The sequence below is a fragment of the Arvicola amphibius genome, unplaced genomic scaffold, assembly GCF_903992535.2.
Source record: "Arvicola amphibius unplaced genomic scaffold, mArvAmp1.2, whole genome shotgun sequence".
Lineage (NCBI taxonomy): Eukaryota > Metazoa > Chordata > Mammalia > Rodentia > Cricetidae > Arvicola > Arvicola amphibius.
The window spans coordinates 53556-73464 of NW_024582315.1; the positions used below are offsets into that span (position 1 = coordinate 53556).

Genomic DNA, 19909 nt, shown 5'->3' on the forward strand with positions numbered 1-19909 from the left:
TTTATAACCAATATCCTTGGGCTCCATTTCAAATTTTCTCTAAAAATTTTAATTTACAAAAATGTCAAAATAATTAAGGCATTATATCTTCTGCAAAGGCATACTATTTATTTGACAAGGTTATCATAGTTACTGTTAGTTTTGACCTTATTTGTTTTTGGCAGGTTTTGGTGTAATTTCATCCTTTTTTCTCTCAGTGCTTTCATTACTGGGATTCATGTAGTTTGTTTCTTTACCTTGGCTTCATTAATAATTATTCTGAAAACCTATACAACAATTCAACTTACCCACTCTGTCCATCCCTACAATTCCTGTCTTCCACTTCCTGATTGGATATCTTTTTCATCACTTTCAAAAGTTCTCTATACTGTCTTATTCATTATTGTATAATAGTTTAATTTGCTTTGATAGATCTGAATTTTAAAGACCTAAAGGCTTTGTCTCCTTTGCTTTCTGATGATTCCGAATTGTCAGAAGTCATATTTGTCACATTGTAAGTAGCAAGGCTCTCCTCATAAGTAAGGGAAAGCATGTTTTTGGATGGCAGACTTTTTTTTGATTAATTTTTGTTGAGCTCTACTTTTTTCTCTGTTCCCCTCCCTGCCTCTTTCCTCCCCTTCAACTATCTACCAAGGTCCCTATGTTCCCAATTTACTCAGGAGATTTTGTCTTTTCCTACTTCCCATGTATATTAGATCTATGCATGTCTCTCTTAGGGTCCTCAATGGTGTCTAGGTTCCCTGGTATTGTTATTTGTGGGCTGGTTTTCTTTGCTTTATGTTTGCTTTATGTTCACTTATAAGTAAGTACATATGATATTTGTCTTTCTGGGTCTGGGTTACCTCACTCAAATGGTGTTTTCCAACTCCATCCAATTTCCTGCAAAATTCAAGATGTTATTTTTTCTGCTGTGTAGTACTCCATTGTGTAAATGAACCATATTTTCCTTAGCCATTCTTAGGTCGATGGGCATTTAGGTTTTTTTTTCAGGTTCTGACTATGACAAACAATGCTGCCATGATCATATTGAAGACATGTCCTTGTGGCACAATCGTTCATCCTTTGGATATATACCTAAAAGTGGTATTACTGGGTCTTGAGGAAGGTTGTTCTTTAATTTTCTGAGAAATCACCACACTGACATCCAAAGGGGTTGTAGCAGCTGGCATTCTCAACAGCAATGCAGGGAGAAAATAGACCCATATCTATCACTATGCACAAAACTAAAGTCCAAATGGATCAAAGACCTCAACATAAAGCCAGCCACACTGAACCTTGTAGAAGTGAAAGTGGAAAGGAAGTACACTTGAATGCATTAGCAAAGTAGACCACTTCCTAAATATAACCCCAGCTGCATAGACACTGAGAGAAACAATTAATAAATGGGACCTCCTGAAACTGAAAAGCTTCTGTAAAGCAGAGGACATGGTCAACAAGACAAAACAACAGCCTACAGAATAGGAAAAGATCTTCACTAACCTCACATCAGACAGAGGTCTGATCTCCAAAATATACAAAGAACTCAATAAATTGGTCATCAAAAGAACAAATAATCCCCCCCCCCAAAATGGAATGCAAACATAAACAGAAAACTCTCAACAGAGGAATCTAAAATGGCTGAAAGACACTTAAGGAAATGTTCAACATTCTTAGTCATCAGAGAAATGCTAGTCAAAACAACTCTAATAATACAATTTTAGTGAATTTTCAGAAAGTTTGATTTTCTGGGGGTGACCCCAGTGCTGTCCCACTACTGCCTCCTAATCAGGTTAATGAGACCAGTTCTGAATCCATCTCTTGCCTTTTATGAAGTAAAATCCCAAGTAGTCTTACACAGGGAGACAATATGAGGCAATAAGAAAATAAAAAAAATCCTAAAAAAAATCATATGGCCACCCACCAGGTGATTAAGGGAAGGGTCAGGGAGGGTCAGAGATGGTAAAGGTATTCTCAAAAACAAATCAATGTCATGGGTTTGGGAAGGTCAGGTGACAAAAAACAGAAAATAACTCAACTCTCACAGTAAATAGAAACCCCCCTTTAAAAAAATAGTATAATGGCTCCCACCTTCAAAATGAAGTCAGACAGGTTCCTCACTTACAGAATGAACGCATTACTTAATAACATCAGCATCATTTATATAGCTGAAGTTTTAACATTTAAAATTGAGTGGATATAAAAGAAATGAATTACTGAAAGAGATACTTTGATATTCTTCCTTTTTTAAGTAGAGGAGAAGAATAAATCTACAAAGACAAATGGATATTTAGAAGAGGCTTTGATATTTATTTGAATTAAATCTGACAGTTTTCTTTCTTTTTCAGTTTGCTTTTCACCACCTCATGGACGGACTTGAGGAAATGCTAAATCTTGAACATCGTGGTCTCTATCAGACAACTGCAGACAGCTGTGTGGCCAATTCAGTGACTGCTTCAAGGAAGTGGCCTGGGATGTATGGACTGCCATTCCCTAGGAAAGCAGAAAAGAAGAGTAGAACAAAGGAGAAAATCAGCTGTTGGACCCAAAGAGGATTTAATCACTGACAATGTGCAATCCATTAGGGGCAGTTGCTGAGCCTTCCAGTCGGGAGTCTGCCCACCCTGCTGCTCCTTTTGGCAAAGTGATTCGATGAAAGTTATTTTGGGAAGATATGTCTCCTGAATCTAAGCATCTTCAGCTCCCAAGGTTTCTACCTAGTGACTGGTCAACAGGTGTCAGAGGAGCCTGTGGCAGAAAAATTCCAGACTCACTCTCACTGTTCTAACTTTACACACGCTTTGGTGGCATAGTTTAAATGCATTGCTTCTTAAACAAGGAAGCATTTTATTTGTTTCTGCAGGAAGAAAGGGGGGTAAAATGAAATGTCCACACAACAGCCTCTCCTTAGGAACACATATGAGTATACTGGGACCATGGACTTTTGTTTCTGAATTGGAGTTGAATATTTAAGTTATGACTACACCATTAAATTCTACACTAATTTTGTACAGCATGGGGTCTCTATGAAAGAAAAGATGTTGGAGTATATTCATGTGAACCACACACAGGACTACCTTGGTTTTCTCAAAACTTGTTACAGATGCAGATTAAATAATATTAAACTTTTTATTTTAATAACAGCACATGCAGGATAAACTGCTGAAATGGTAATTAGTTCAGAGTCAGAAAACATGCAAATGTAAAACAGTGTGGTAGGAGGTTATTAAGCTCTTCAGGGATTACAGACCTAGTCATCAGAGGTGGTTTGCCCCACAGTATTTTTATTCAATGGTTTAATTTGCCGTGCTCTGAAATGTGAAGAGAACAGTTGCTCTTCACAATGCATTGTTACCGCTTTAACTTATCATGGACCATACGTCCTTATGTCTAATACTCAATATTCTTAAAATATTGTTCTGTATGATCAGATCTCTTGCCAGATGCTGACATTATGAAACTGGACTACAAGGCCTTCAAAACTATGAGAAACTTGCTATTATAGATTTCACTAACACATTATAAACTGTATCTCTGTTTCAGTTTGTCTTATCTGTATAGGGAGCTAAGGAAGCCTTGATTTAATGTGTATAGAGCAAAGTCTTGAGTGAATGTGTTATGCTCACTTTGGTTCAACCATATCAAAGACCACTGTCTCAGACCCAAGAGAATGGCAAAGCACTGACTTGCTCAGGCTCGGAGGGATGACAGTACCTTCCTCTGGTCTGAATGTCAAAGTCCACAGTGTGTGCAAGTAGTGGTGTTGACAAACAATTGAAGAGTGAGTGCAAAATTCACAACTGCTGTTTCCTCCTCCTAGTTTACAGCCGAGATTGCTCACCTTCCGAGACCTCCTACCAACCCACTAAGACAGAGGAATAACCCTGTAATACACCTAATAAACATCCTGTGTTCGGGATTCTGCACCTGTTTCTGTGTGTCTGTCCTTTCATTCACTTGCCATCTCTAGTCGGGCTTTCGGAACCAACCAGGATGGGGTCTGCTACCTCTGAAGGAACACAGAGCACCTTTAACAGATACCCAGCAACCTGTTATCATACACGGATACTCAGGCAAAATTATCGTATCCACCCTTCTCTGTAAGCACACATAATGATATTGCCCACAATGACTTCCTCGTTTAACAGCATTAGTTGGACACACCCTTAGAGGACACATGAGTATGTACAGATGTACTTACAAGGGTCTGTAGTTTCACACATGTCTTAGCTGAAGTTTCAGCTGCTGTGATGGAACAGTATGGGCAAATAAACTTCGAGAGAAAAAGGGTTTATTTTACTTTGTCTTAAAGCAAGTTATTATCAAAGGCAGTCAGAGTAGGAACCTGGAGACAGGAACTGATGCAGAGGTGATGAATGAGTTTGACTGACTGGCCTGCTCTTCAAGGCTTTCTCAGCCTGCTTTCTAATAAGACCCAGGTTAACCAACCCAGGGGCAGCACCATCCACAATAAGCTGGGTCCTCCCCCATCAATCCCTGATTAAGAACACGTCCTGTAAGTTTTCCTGCAGCCAGGTCTTCTGGAGGCATTTTCTCAGTTGAAGTTCCCTCCTCTCAGATTGTGTCAAGTGGATATAAAACTAACCAGCACAACACATAGGTGCAAGGTCCTGTCACACTAGCTAAATCCCTGAAGGTCATTTTCTGATGAGAAGGTCAGTTTCATTTCTGCCATCCTCAAGATCTAACTGTTGTCTGTCTTGGCACCCACAGTACAAAAGTCCAGCACTGTCTAGTTGTTTGAAGCTTGGAGAAATTATGCTCCATCTTTGCAAATCTTATTTTATTTTACTGATACTAGTTGTAAATCAATTCACCTCAAATGAGGCCCCTTCCAATCAAATGTTATGAAAAATGTCCAAACTGGAACCAGTGAGCACTGCAGTTAGTGCCTTCAGAGAATCTGTCAGAGAAATGCTCTGAGGACTCACTGAAATATAAGAGAACTTGGTCATGGATTTTTGATACAAAATAGGACCTTAGTCAGCCAAGTGCTACACCTTCTTGAGGGACATTGATTGCTTACATACTAGATAACCCTGGACAAAGGTTTTACAGATCACATATCTGGAACCCTTCTTAGCCACTTGCCTATGATATTTATGAATAATTAATTTGATGGCATACAAATCCAGTCATTTCCCTTAATGGTCAGGTATTGAAAATTGACATTGACTTATTCAGAGTATCAAACTGTAGGTAAGTATAAAAAGAAGACATAAGGCACAAATGGTTGACTATGTTAAGTAGAGGAAGGTTGAAATATTTGCTAAGGAAGTTCACCCTGACAAGACAAACACTCAAGAATTCAAAGAGGCTAAAGTCCAGGCATAAAGCAAAGTGGAAATGCACCGTGTCGTTCTCAAACCTCAGGAGAAAGTACAGGGTGTGTCATGGGAGCACACAATGGAGGCAGAGAAAAGTAAACAGAACTCGCAGAAACCATAAAACCTGATGGAATTGCCAGCTTCTGGGTGTTTATATACTTTGGGGTATGTTATGGTTTCAGTGTGTCACCCAGAATTATGTGCTGTAAATACATTCATCAATGTAATGAAGTTGGGTTGCAGCTTTTCAATGGGATTGCCTGTTGGTTATCTAGGCTCCACCTTCATAGATTGATTAGCAATTAAAGGATTGTGAATCAGCAGTTCTCAACCTGTGGGTTAAATAACCCTCTCCCAGGGCTCCTATCAGATATCTTGTATATCATATGTTTAAATTATGATTCACAACAGTAGCAAAACTGCAGTTATAAAGTAGAAAGGAAAATAATTTTGTTGTTGGTGATCACCACAACATGAGGAACTGTATTAAGGGGCTGCATCCTTAGGAGGGTTGAGAACCACTGCCCAGAATTACTTTTTGCCAGATGCCGACACACTGGATATCAAAGTTTTCAAAACTATTATAAATACAGTTAATTTCTTATAAATTACCCAGGGTATGACATGTTATTAAAGTAACAAAAAGCAGATTAGGACTAGAAAACTGAAGGGGATGAATAAATGCTTATTAAGTTCCCACCTGACAAACCTGAAGTCACTAAAAGTCAAAACAACCATGGGATAAACAGCCCTTGCCTACCCCAAATGTCCACGAAGAAAACCCGAAAGGATAACAACAGCATACAAGTTTAAGCGAAAAATAAATAAAAATAAAATAATTGCTCTATTAGCTTGAAGAAATTTCAGTTTTACAATGAAAAGCATTTGTCAGTTCAGGTAATTGCAAATCCTGTAAACAATTTTTTTAAATTATGTCAAGTTTGGAATCTTGGCACCATTTATTGCCTCTATATCACTTTAATTCTCATATATCTCATCTATAAATCAACCCCGAAATACCCATCTTATAAAATTGTGGTAACAATATTATAAATACAAAGATATCCTCCTATCACTGAGCTCATAGTAGCCTCCTTTGTTGTAAGAGTGTGTTAGTTTTGTTACTAGCAAGTAAGTTATGTTTTTCCTACTACATTAGTTTACAGGGAGGGAAGGAGAGAAGGAGGGAAGAAAAAATATCAAGGTAGAAATAAAAGCAAGTAATTCCAATTTCAGTTTGTTTAGTGGTGTTTATTGGTCAAAGAGGATCCCACATAGATTAATCACAAGCTTCAGTAATAAACTCAAGTGTTATCAAGTTCCTTCCTGCACCAACTTTAAAGTTTTTAGCATACCTGTGGGAGCAGAGGGCACCCACCACACCTGCTGTTCTTCTTTGGCCTCTCCATTGTTGCCTTGCCTAGACATTCTCAGATTTTTCTGTCAAGGTTCCCTCCATGCTTACCTCAAGAATCCCAAAGCCTCAGTTTTCCTTGTCTGACAGTCTTGACTTTATAGAAAGATGCTAAAAGCTACATTTCCCAAGTTGGCTTTTCCAATTGGATTGGTGATGAGTAGAAATGGAAACTTTAGGCTTCTGTGTGGAGAATGGAAACTGAAACTATTCTTGAGGTATAAAAGGCAGCCTGGTGGCTTGGAAGCTTCGTTCTTTGAGGAGGTAGCAGAGTCCAGGTCTCCAGGGAGCATCCATTCTCTCCATTGTGCTCTCTGGGTTCCTGCAGAGCAGTCCTGATGCTCACAGCAAGAAGCAGGTCCAGTTCAGGTTCTGGGGGTCTGGGTTTCAGGGCGGCAGGGTTAGGGTAGGGTAGGGTGAGGTGGGGTGGGGTAGGGTGGGGATAGGATTCTGGGAGGGCCAGGGGCTGGCAGCTCTTGCCAAGGTTAGCTGCCTCCAGAAGGAGGGGCTGCTGCGAGGCTGAAGGGGACAGAAGCCAGAAGACAGAGCTGGGCAGACAGTGGTGATCCAGGAGGGAAGAAGACATGGGGCCCAGGGTCTTGAGCTCTCTTCGTCATAATTGGGATCTTGGGTAGGAATGAATAAGTAGGAAGTTGTTGTTTGTTTGTTTTGTTTTGTTTATTGGTGTTTTGAGACATGGTTTCTTTTTGTAGCTTTGATGACTATCCTGGAACTTGTTCTGTAGACCAGGAGAGCCTTGAACTCACAGGGATTCTTTTGCCTCTGCCTCCTGAGGCTGAGGACTTGCACCACCATCACCCAGCTCTCCACACCTCTTCTGTCAGCAGCTCCAACATTCTGTTCCAATACTCATGATTTCCTTTACTTTTCTGCATCTCTTCCTCTCCCCTCCCTTTCTCTCTTCTCCTCATTCTCCCCCATTTTCTTCCTGTTATTTTATTCAAGATTTCTCCAAGCGTAATACAAATATAATCATGACAATGCTGAGTTTAGATGATATGCTTTTTGAATTTCTTCTCACCCACTATAATTTATAGGACCGGAGTTACATATGTAGTGTCCTGTAGACACCTCCCAATTTTTGTAGTGTCATTAATATGTCTCTGTTCTCTTCATGACCTGTAAATTAGTCATTATGGCTAGAGTTCTGATCAAATTCTGGTTTTCTGAGGGAGAAAGGGTGGATAAGTTACTCACATCCGTTTGAGTGCAGCTATTGGCCTCTATATGTGTTCTACTGTTATCAGGATCTGTTCCTGCCCTGGGAGTTGTAAAATGGTGGCACACTACTAATACCCCTCCCCTCCCCCCCCTCGTTTATTAGCTGGGTTGCGTCTAGGGAAGAGACTGTCCCTTAGAGTGCTCAGTGACTTAATGATATAATCCTTTTCAGAAAGACAGTTGAACAATTTAGTTTTAGAAATTGATTTTGATACATTATCTTTAGATACTGTCTCTATTTACTTTGTGGAGGAGAAGGCAGTTAGCATCCTTCCTCCCTTTTTTTTCTAGCGTCCTTTAACAATCCTCTCGATTCGTTTGCCCTCTCTACAGTAAATCAAGATCTCAGATGTTTTGCAGGATTTTGTGACGATTCTTGTGCTTTGTTTCCAGAGTGAGTTAAAAGTGAAAAACCAGTATATAGTTTTCAGATTTTTTAAAATTGTGTGCATGGTGTGTGTGTGTGTGCATGGTGTGTGTGTGGTGTGTGTGTGTGTGTGATGGTGTGTGTGTGTGTGATGTATGTGTATGTGCGTGTGTTTGTGTGTGTGTGCATGGCATGTGTGTGCATGGTATGTGTGTGTGTGTGTGTGTGTGTGTGTGTGTGCATGGTATGTGTGGTGTGTAGTGTGGTATATGGAAATGTGCATGTTAGTGTAAATGTCAGAGGCACTGAATTCCCTGGAGCTGGAGTTACAGGTACTTGTCTGCCTCTGTGCTGAGGAACAAAACTCGGGTCCTCTACAACAGCAGTGCACAGTCTTGATTAGCATGTCATCTGTCTTCTTTCTAGCCCCCACATACATATTTCTTAAAGGCACAGTGTGCCTGTGAAGATCAAGGGACAACTTGCAGGACTTTGTTCTCTTCCTGTATCCTGCAGGTCTCAAGGATGGAGCACAGGTCATCGGGTTGTGTTTCAGGCATGCACCTTCACCCACTAAGCAATTTTTATTGGCCCAATTATGGAAATATTATTCATTATAGATGCAATCTTCTTGTTTGAATGGAAAATGGAGTTTGTATCTTTGTGGCTACCACTGGAAATAGACTTGCTGCATTTAAACTACATGCATATCTCCACTGAATCTTTTATCTTGTATAGTTTTTTTTCTGAGTATTCTCCTGTCCATTTCCATACTTCCTTTAAAAAATTATAATTCAAGATATGAAATTGCTGAAATTTCTCCACCAGTATTGCTTACTTTTATTCTCTTGAGTGGCCTACCAGGCACACTTAAAACAAATATTTTTTATACCTGTGTATACAAATACATATGCATTTGTTTTTTCAAGACATAGTTTCTCTGTAGCTTTGGAGCTTTCCTAGAACTAGCTCTTATAAACCAGGCTGGCCTCAAACTCGCAGAGATCTGCCTACTTCTGCCTACCTTGTGCTGGGTTTTAAAGACATGTACTACAGCTGCCTGGCTACCTGTTCATATTTCTATAGGTTGATACATAGAGAAAATAAATAAATTGTGCAACTTAGAGCAGTATAGTATGTTTGTCAATAAGACAAAACCTGGGGCTGGAGAGATGGCTTAGAGGTTGAAAACACTGCCTGTTCTTCCAGAGGACCTAAGTTCAATTCCCAGGCAAGCACATGGTGGCTCACAACCATCTGTAATAAGATCTGGTGCCCTCTTCTGACCTGTATGTATATAGAATACTGTGTACATAATTAAATAATTCTTTAAAAGAAAAAAAAGCTGTCACATCTCCTTAAAATCCTTATTGACTAACTATGCCACATGCTTGAGTGACCTGCATGCTTCTCACACCCTCTCTCAACAGCAAACACTTTCTCCCACTCTCCACTTCAGCCTCCTGGTTCCTGAAGGAACCTGGTTCCACCTCCATCCCTTCATGCCACAGGCCATTGCATGTTCCATGTGGAGATAAGCTGCTCGTCTCTGTCTGGACCCTTACCTGCCCCCGTTTTGTTTAATCCTTTAGAACTTTCCTTAGGCATTGCTTCTTTAGGGAATGTCTCATTTCTTTGACTTGGTCACGTTATTGATTTTCTATTGTATATGCAATTATATGATTAATGGTTGACTTCTTTACTTTTATTCCCTGAGAACAGACCACATGTTGATTGTGCTCATTCTTGTGTCCCTGCTACTCAATGTTTAGTTGCAAAGACAGTCTTTCAGGACATTTCTGCTGACAGGGAAGTTGATCAGTTTTCTCCTTCTTTGCAGATTTTCTGTCTTATAAATTATGACCATTTAGAGAAGACACAATAAAGAATATTTGCATTTTTAATATTTCTCAATTCAAATTGAAGGCACGGAAAGAAGCGAGAATGGGTAAATTTCAATTAAAAATATAGCAGTATAAAATATATGCTCATAGATTAAACAGTTAAAATAACTGCATTGCTATTTCTTATTTCTCAAATAATAACTGTGAGCTCCCTTAAAAAGGCTAATTAAAAAAATCTCTCTTCTTTCCCTTATCAGAAGAACATTACACAGTGATTTTAGAGAAAATGTCCCAATTAATTCTGGAAAATATACCAAAGGCTGAGTAAGTATTTTTGCAGTAATCAAGAGATTTGAAATCATGTGTAAAAGTCCCCTTTCCTGTAGAGATATTTGACCTTATATGGTAATATTGATGTGTACTTGCATCTGTTTCAGTGTCTCTGTTTGTATGTGAATGCACAATATACACATGATATAAGCATATTATATGCTTTATATAATATTTATATGCATTATATGCAACTATATGTTTAACAATTAAGGATATTAATGACAATGAAATAATAACAACTGTACTATTTTGGGGGTATTATGTTATCCATATGAGCTTTGTTCTAACACTTTTCATTTTTAGCTATTCCAGTTTATTCAATGATTTTGTTGAATCTGAGTTTTTTCTGATTGACGGAGACTCCTTGCTTGTCACGTGTGTATGTGAGAAGTCACGTAAGCCGGGGCAAAGTCTTCACTTCTTCTATGTGGTTGAGCGCTACCTGCTGGATGTCATTAGCAAAGGAGGGCATTTTGCCATAGTTTTCTTCAAGGTAATACAGACCACCTGAGCTTTGTACCCTTTGAAGACTGAAACCAGAATTCATTTAAATGATTAGTTAGAGACAAGGAATCATGTTGCTGAAGTTGGCTTTGAACTCATGATGCTCTTGCTTCTGCTTCCCAAGTGAAAGGATTTCAGGTGTGAACTATCACCCCTTGCTATAATTAAAATTATTTTTATAAGATTTTATGAATGTTTTCACTATTGACTGCAGAGCAAAATACATTTTAAAAAGTTTAGAAAATTAGATGAGGCCAAGGCAAGGAGATTCAGAGTTTGAAGCCCACCCGAGCCTCACACAGTGAGTTAGTGAGTAGTTTAGCTAACCTGGAAAGACCTCAAAAGAAAAAAATCTAGAAATGCAATTTAGTGGTAGTAGACTTGCCTATTGTGTGCAAGGCTGTGGGTTCAATATCCAGGACAAATAATTAAAAGAACAAAACAAACCAAAAAGCACAAAACAATTTAAAAGTCATAAAATTTAAAGGGAAGAGGAGAAAAAAGCAATTACCTAGCATTGCAGTCTTCTGGAATAAACACAATTAGATTATTTTGTAATGTGTAATGATGGAGAACTTTATTGGACAGACAGAGTCACAGAGTTGATGAAATTCTCAACAGTGGCCCCATTGACCTCAATTCTACTTCTCCAGCTCTGAGAACTACTTTGCCTTCAAAACTCAGTAGGCAAATTATTTGAGTACACACATGAACTCATTAACCCAATTTTGCTATTATATGTTCTGTTATAAATACTAGGAAAGAATATCATATTTTGTGTAACTAATAAAAGTTTGACAATTTGAAATACAGTTATATCTACTGCTACCATATCTTCCTATTTCTATATTCAGGGCAGTTAATGCTGTCCTCAGGAAATATGGAGTGGATTTGTTCAATCAGTTTGCAACTTATGTTACTGTATATTTCTGAGCATTGCTGGCTAGCAGAATTTTGTACACTGATCCAGGTTTCTACCCTGTGTTTACAATTAGTTGCACAGATTTTGGTCCACCCAAAAAGAAATACTCTTGGTGTTTGAGAAATGTAACTTCAGTGTGGAATTATTCTCTAGAATAATGTATTCCCCTTCAGCTGCCAGTTCCAGAATATTTATAGTTACAATTTATTATTTTCATAGTTTTTTTTTATCCTTTGTCATTTTGAGGAGAGGTTGGAAAGAGAATGATTAGAAATAGAGAGGCAAAGTGTAACGAACTCTGGGTACTATGGGCTTGTGTGATTTACAGCATACATTTCTGTAACAATAAAATTCCAGGGTCAATTTACTGACCAGAGGAAAGAAAACAAAACAAAACAAAAACAAAAACAAAGAAAAATAACGAACAACAAAAAAGTACCCCCAAACAAAAACCTTGTTGTATCACATTCCTCCAATGACCTTAATGATATGTTACCTGCCTGAACTAGTAAAATACTAAATGATACTTTCCAAATAATGTCCTTTTCCTCCTCCTCTATAGGATGCTGAATATGCATACTTCAGTGTCCCTGGACTTCTTACACTGAGAACTGCTTTAATTATGCACCTTCAGAAGAATACTGCCATTGATGTTTGGACTGAATTTTCTGGATGCTTGTCAGAAGAGTGGCGTATTTCCCTTGGTCAGAGATGCCCATATTTCTTGATTCTTGCTGATGAAGGCCTGAACAACCAGCAGACACACCTTTTCAACTTTATAGCCATTCAGTCTTGGGCAGCAAATGTCAACATCGTGCTCTTCTCAGGGCAAAGATCTGACATCCTCCGTCTTTATGCATATTTTATGCAAAGCTCATATTCAAAGCTGCTGTTTTTCAAGAAGGTAATGTATATCTAAAGAACAATGTTCTAGAACTTTATAAACATTTCTAAATTAATTCAGAAAATAAGGCTCAGTGGTTAAGAATGCTTGCTATTCCTGTCTTGTTGAGTAGTTTATTACTGCCTATAACTCCAGCTCCAAAGGGATTTGACACCTCTGGACTCTGTGTATACCACCCTACCTACCTACGTACATACATACATACAAACAGACAAACACACACATATACATATACACAAAGCTAAAAGTGAAACAAATCTTTAAAAGGTAACTGTCTTGATTCAATATTGACTCCACCTTCAATATATAAATCATTATAGATTTAATAATATGATATTTAGGTTAATTATAATGATAATTAATAATAGCATATAGTAATTTGCAAAGTACTTTGCATCGTAGACTAACTCTTAATACTTATGAATTATTTATATTCACCATTCACAGAAGTCCCACGAGGTAAGCGTAAGAATTGTCTATATTTAAATTTGAAATGGATGCTTGAATATGTAACCTGTTTAAAAACACTACTAAATGAGTTGTACAAGAGAATGTAGAATTTATAAGAAGCAGTGTTATCCTGTACCCTATGTCCTCAAACACTGTGTGGTATGTGAAATCCAAGTTATTGAAGGCCAGAAAGACATGAAATTGGAGGCAAAGGTATGTCTCCGTTGCTGAGATCTACCAGTAAAATGATAAATTATGTGGTTTCATTTAAGGAGAGCACACCAGAGCAGGTTAAAGAGAAGAAAGTGATGCATTTATGTTTACATAAGTAACTTCATCCAATAACTCAAAGGCTTTTCAGACAATAAGAATTCAAAATTTTGTGATAGTATTATTTTACCTATATGGGTATATTTGAGAAACTAATTGTTGAAAATTCCAGAGTAAAGAATGGGTACCTACTTTATAAATTAATACAGTTTGATTATTTTTTAACTAGTTAAGGTGAATTCTGCATATGAATATTATTCCATAGCTCATCAAAGTAGGTTTTGAACATGTGTCCCTCTTTGAGAATTGCATCGTGCCCATCATTGCACATTTGCATATGTACAAATAGTTTTCATGATGTGACATGGTAGTTTATTTTGCTTTTGTTAGGATTCCTATCATTAAATTACTTCTAACTCTGACTGCCAACTGTGAGCAGAAACAGGCCTGGGCTTTATTTTTATCTACAGGACAAATACTAACTATTGAGTTTGTGTTTGTGGTTCTTTTTCTTTTTGTAGACTGGGTCTCACTGTGTAGCTCAGGCTGGCCTGGAACTAACAAAGTTACACTTTCCTTGGCACCCCTGGGTGCTGGGATTAAAGGCATGTGCCACCATACCCAGCCCAAGTTTATAGTATTACGTTGATAGCAGTTTCTAAATCTGAGTTCTGAAAAATCTTATAAATGTTGACAGTTACATGACTGGGGCAGACTGATGGGTCACTGGCAGTGGCACCAGGATTTTTCCTTAATGCTTGTGTTGGCTTTTTGGGAACTTTTTCTCTATATATGGATAACTTGGATCAGACTAGATATAGTAAGGAGGGCCTTGGGCCTTCTCCAGAGCAATGTGCCTTACCCTCTGTGAGAAGTGGATGGCAGTGGGGTGGAGGGTATGTGGAGGGAATGGGGGAAGGGGAAGGAGTGGGAACTTGGATTGGTATGTATAATGAAAAAAAATAGTTTGCTTTTTTTACTTCTTATTTTTTTTTTTTTTTTTTTTTTGGTTTTTCGAGACAGGGTTTCTCTGTGGCTTTGGAGCCTGTCCTGGAACTAGCTCTTGTAGACCAGGCTGGTCTCGAACTCACAGAGATCCGCCTGCCTCTGCCTCCCGAGTGCTGGGATTAAAGGCGTGCGCCACCACCGCCCGGCTAGTTTGCTTTTTTTAAAAAATTAAAAATAAAATTTACTAGATAAAATTTACTTTAAAGAAGTGTTTTTGCATTAACTGATTTGAGGAATACTTAGAATTTAAAATAGAATGAAATGCCATCTTATGACTCCATTTGTAGATTAGTGGAAATGGCATTGAAACTCTTGGCAATGACTGTTTCCAATACCATAGATGCCTATGGGGAGGAGATTGTAGTCTCTTTTTAGGTGCTTGGTTGAAAAGTGACGTAAAGAAGCACACTGAATTAATGGCATTTATATCTTTGTGAAACTGCTAAAATAAGGTTGTTATATTGCCAGAAGAGATATCCAAGTATTGCCTTGGAAGACTTTCCAAACACATGGTTACTCAATTACAGTAGTGTAGATTTAAACTCAGGGCCTCATTGTAATAGGATAGCTTCTATAACTTCTGAGTTTTGCAGTTGGGAATAATAATTTTATTTGTGATAATTTATTATAATTTGTTTTTCAGAATATGAGGAAAATTATGATGGCTTACAAAACCCTCATTCGACGGCTAGAAAAACATAGAGACCTGAATTTAACAACTCTGTTTGGAGATTTAAAATTTAATAATATGGTGGAAAAGGTAATAGAACTTGAAAAAAACACTTTAGTTGAACTATCATTTTAAAAGTGTGTGGGTGTCTGTGTGTGTGTGTGTGTGTCTCTCTCTGTGTGTCTGTGTGTAGGTCAGAGTAACCATGTGTATCACTCCTAGATTTTACCTTATTTGAGACCAACAAGATTCTAGGATTTTGTTGTTCTAATGGATATAGTAACAGACCTCTTGTAGCAGCAGAGAGTGGGAGAGATACTAGACATCTTTCCTCTATTCCTGGTCTGAGAAGAAATGTCTCTATTTGTCCCTGTCAAGTAGGACTAAGATACAGATGTGTGTGGGCTCTGATGTGAAGAATACAACCTCGAGCTTCTCCTTTTGTTTATACCATGGACACAGTGGTTAAATATACCACAGTACTATTGTATCTCCCTTAGTTCATTGTTATCATGTTGCATTGACACATTTTCTAACACTGCATTGCTGGTCTCCATATACTCCACCATGGTGTATTGCTTTGATAATATGGTCTTGGGTTCTTTTTGTTGTTTATCCTGTTGAATTTTGCCTTGGTTGGCATCTGTGATACCCTAATACAATTTTCAGTTTTTGTCTTGTCTTACATTTATTTGTAAGTTTTTATTAATCAATTTAAATTTTACATACCAGTCCCAGTTCCCTCTCCCTCCTCTCCTCGCTCTTCCTCCTACCCCCATCCTACCCCTATCCACTCTTCAAAAGGGTAAGACCTCCTCTGAAAGTCAACTAGTCTGTCCTATTACCTCACTGAGACAGGATCAAGTATCCTGCCCCATGCCTAAGCTGAGCCAGGTATCTCTCCATAGAGAATGGGCTTCACAAAGGCAGTTCATGTTTAGAGTTAGATCCTGGTTCCACTGCCAGTAGCCCCATATACTGCCCAAGCCACACCATTGTCCCCTGAATTCAGTGAGCCTAGTTCAGTCCTATGCAGGTTCCCCATTTGTCAGTCCGGAGTCAATAATTTCCCGCTACCTCATTCAGCGGATTCTGTGGGTTTCCCCGTTATGATCTTGACCCTTTTTTTCATATTTTAACTCCTCTTACTTTGTTTGTACTCTGGGAGCTCACCCAGTGGTTAGTTGTGGATCTCTGCATTTGCTTCCATCTGTTTCAGGAAGAGGGTTCTAGCTTCCCTGTGGTTGTGGCATGTAGCAGGCTGGTTATCTTTTGCTTTATGTCTGGTATCCACTTACAAGTCAGTATACATAAATTTGTCTTTCTGGGTCTGGGTTTCAGCAGGGTCTTAGCCTACCCTTTAAGGATGAGCTGGGTCTGAGGAAAGGTAAGTGTACCACTCACCATTCCCTAGCCTCCCTTGATTCAGGAGACAGTCAGAAGCAGCTTGGACTTCCAAGCAGGAACTTGTTTAATTTTGCACATCTTTTAAAGCAAAGGACCCTCGGGGGTGGTTGTGGGGGAAGGGTGGGGAGTGGAAGTGTTGGGTGTGTGTGTTTGGGGTGAAGGGGTGGAAAGGGAGCCAGCCAATAACTTTAAAGGTCACCCTATCATGCGCTCAGACACCCTGCATTTACTCTAGTGTCTATGTGCTGACATCTTCTTGCCTGATTCTGGTGTCCAATGTAAACAACCCAGAGTCTGCCCATCTGACTTCCTTTCTGTGCCATCTTAGCTGCCCATGTGCCCTATAGGATACCTCACTCAGGATTTTTTTCTAATTCCATCCATTTACCTGCAAATTTAAAGATGTCATTGTTTTTTACCTCTAAGTAGTAGTCCATTGTGTAAATGTATCACATTTTCTTTATCCATTCTTTGGTTGAGGGGCATCTAGGTTGCTTCCAGATTCTGTCTTTTATGAATAATGTTGCTATGAACATAGTTGAGCAAATGCCCTAGTGGTGTATGCTCAAAAGTGGTATTGCTAAGACACGAGGTAGATTGATTCTCAAATTTCTGAGAAACTGTCATACTGTTTTCTACAGTGTTTGTAGAAGTATGCACTCCCACCAGCAATGTAGGAGTGTTCCCCTTACTCCACATCCTCTCCAGCATAAGCTGTCATTGATGTTTTTGATCTTAGCCATTCTGACAGGTGTAAGATTGAGTCTGAGTCATTTTGATTTGCATTTCCCTTATAACTAAGGATGCTAAGCTTTACCTTAAATGTCATTCAGCCATTTGAGATTCTTCTGTTGAGAATTCTCTGTTTAGATCTGTACCCCATTTTTTAATTGGATTACTTGGTATTTTGATATCTAATTTCTTTAGTTCTTTATATATTTTGGAGATCTCTGTCAGATGTGGGTTTGGTGAAGATCTTTTCCCATTCAGTAGGTTACCATTTTGTCTTAATAAACTTGTCCTGTTACTTACAGAAGATTTTCAGTTTTAGGAGGTCCCATTTATTGATTGATGCTCTCAGTGTCTATGCTACTGGAGTTATGTTAAGGAAGTGGTCCCTTGTGTCAATGTGTTCAAGGCTGCTTTCCATTTTCTTTTCTATCAGATTCATTGTAACTGGGTTTATGTTGAAGTTCTTGATTCATTTGGACATGAGTTTTGTGTATTGCAATGCATATGGATCCATTTGCAATCTTCTACATCTAGTTATGCCAGCACCATTTGTTGAAGATGCTTTCTTTTTTCCATTTACAATTTTGGCTTCTTTGTCAAAAATCATGTGTTCATAGGTGTATGGATTGATATCAGGGTTTCCCATTTAAATCCATTGATCCACATGACTATTTTCCTTTTGTCACTTTGCCAGTAGTAAGCTGTTTTTGTTACTACAGCTCTATAGTATATTTCAAATTCAGGGATGGTAATGCTTCTGGAGGTTCCTTTATTGTACAGGATTGTTTTGGCTATCCTGAGTGTTTTATTTTTCCATAAGAAGTTGAGTATTATTCTTTTGAAGTCTGTGAATAATTGTGTTGGGATTTTGATGAAGATTGCATCAAATCTGTATATTGCTTTTGATAAGATTGCCATTTTTACTATGTTGATTCTATCTATCCAAGTGCATGGGTTATTTTTCCATTTTCTGATATCTTCACAGACTTAATGTTTTATCATACAGGTCTTTCTCTTGTTTGGTTAGAGTTACCAAAACCTATTTTATGTTATTTGAGGCTATGGTAAAGGGTGATGCTTCATTGATTTCTCTTTTAGTCCATTATTATTTATATAGAGGAGGGTTACTGATTTTTTTGAGTTAATTTTGTATCTCTCCACATTGCTGAAGGTGTTTATCATTTGTAGGAGTTACCTGGTAGAAATTTAGGGGTATATTATATGTATACTATCATATTATCTGCAAATATTGGGATTTTGACTTCTTCCTTTCCAATTTGTGTCCACTTGATCTCCTTTTGTTATTTTATTGTGCTAGTTACATCTTTGAATACTATATTGAGTATACATGGAGAGAGGGGACAGCCTTGCCTCTTATCCTGATTTCAGTGGAATTGCTGGGAGTTTCTCTTCATTTATTTTGATGCTAGCTGTTGGTTTACTGTATATTGTCTTCATTAAGTTGAGGTATGTTCATTGTGTCCTAGATCTCTCTAAAACCTTTATCATGGAGTGGTGTTGGTTTTTGTGAAAGGGTTTTTCAGCATCTAATGAGATTATCATGAGGTTTATTTCTTTCAGTTTGATTATATGGGGGATTACATTAACAGATTTTCATATGTTGAACCATCCCTGCATCTAGAGATGAAGCCCTACTTGACTATGTTGGGTGATTTTTTTAATGTCTTCTTGGATTCTGTATGCCAGTACTTTATTAAGTACTTTTGCTACGATGTTCATGAGGAAGATTGTCTGTAATTCTGTTCTTTGTTTTGCCTTTTGTAGTTTGGGTGTCAGGGTAACTGTAGTCTCATAAAAGGAGTTTGGCAATGTTCCTTCTATTTCTTTGCATTGAATAATTTGAGGGATATTGGTATTAACTCTTCTTTGAAATTCTGGTAAAATTCTGCACTAAAACTATCAACTCTAAGTTTTATTTTTTTGGGTTGGAAGATTTTAATGATGATTTATATATGTTTAGGGGTTATAGGTTTATTAAAGTTGTTTATCTGGTGATGATTTAATTTTCATAATTTTCATAAACTTGTCCATTTCTTTTAGGGTTTTCAATTTTGTGGAGTATAGGTTTTTAAAATATGTCCTAATGTATTTCCTTAGTATCTGTTGTTGTGTCTCTCTTTTCATTTCTGATTTTGTTAATTTGAATATTCTTTTTCTGCCTTTTGACTAGTTTAGATAAGGGTTTGTTTTGTTTCATTGATCCTTTGTATTTTTTTTGTTTCTGTTTTATTTATTTCAGTTTTCAGTTTGTTTATTTTTTGTTATCTACTCATTCTGGATCATTTCTTTCTTTTTGTTCTAGAACTTTCTGGTGTGGGGTTTTAAGTTGCTAGTGTGAGATTTCTCCAAATTCTTTATGTAGTCATTTAGTGCTGTGATCTTTCCTCTTAGCACTGCTTTCATTGAGTCCCATAAGTTTGTGTATGTTGTACTTTGATTTTCATTGAGTTTTAGAAAATCTTTAATTTCTTTTTTTTATTTCTTACTTGACACAGTA

General features: G+C 37.9%; 1 protein-coding gene across 1 annotated transcript in view; it reads left to right on the plus strand.

Annotated features, from left to right (window-relative positions):
- The first annotated feature begins 10291 nt into the window (after positions 1–10291).
- Positions 10292–19909, plus strand: part of LOC119805804 (probable ATP-dependent RNA helicase DDX60) — a 93856-nt gene continuing 84238 nt past the window's right edge. The window contains exons 1-5 of the mRNA XM_038317609.1: positions 10292–10295; positions 10449–10515; positions 10828–11017; positions 12513–12854; positions 15226–15342. Coding sequence (XP_038173537.1) covers positions 10292–10295; positions 10449–10515; positions 10828–11017; positions 12513–12854; positions 15226–15342 — 720 coding nt within the window. The remainder of the gene's footprint in view (positions 10296–10448; positions 10516–10827; positions 11018–12512; positions 12855–15225; positions 15343–19909) is intronic.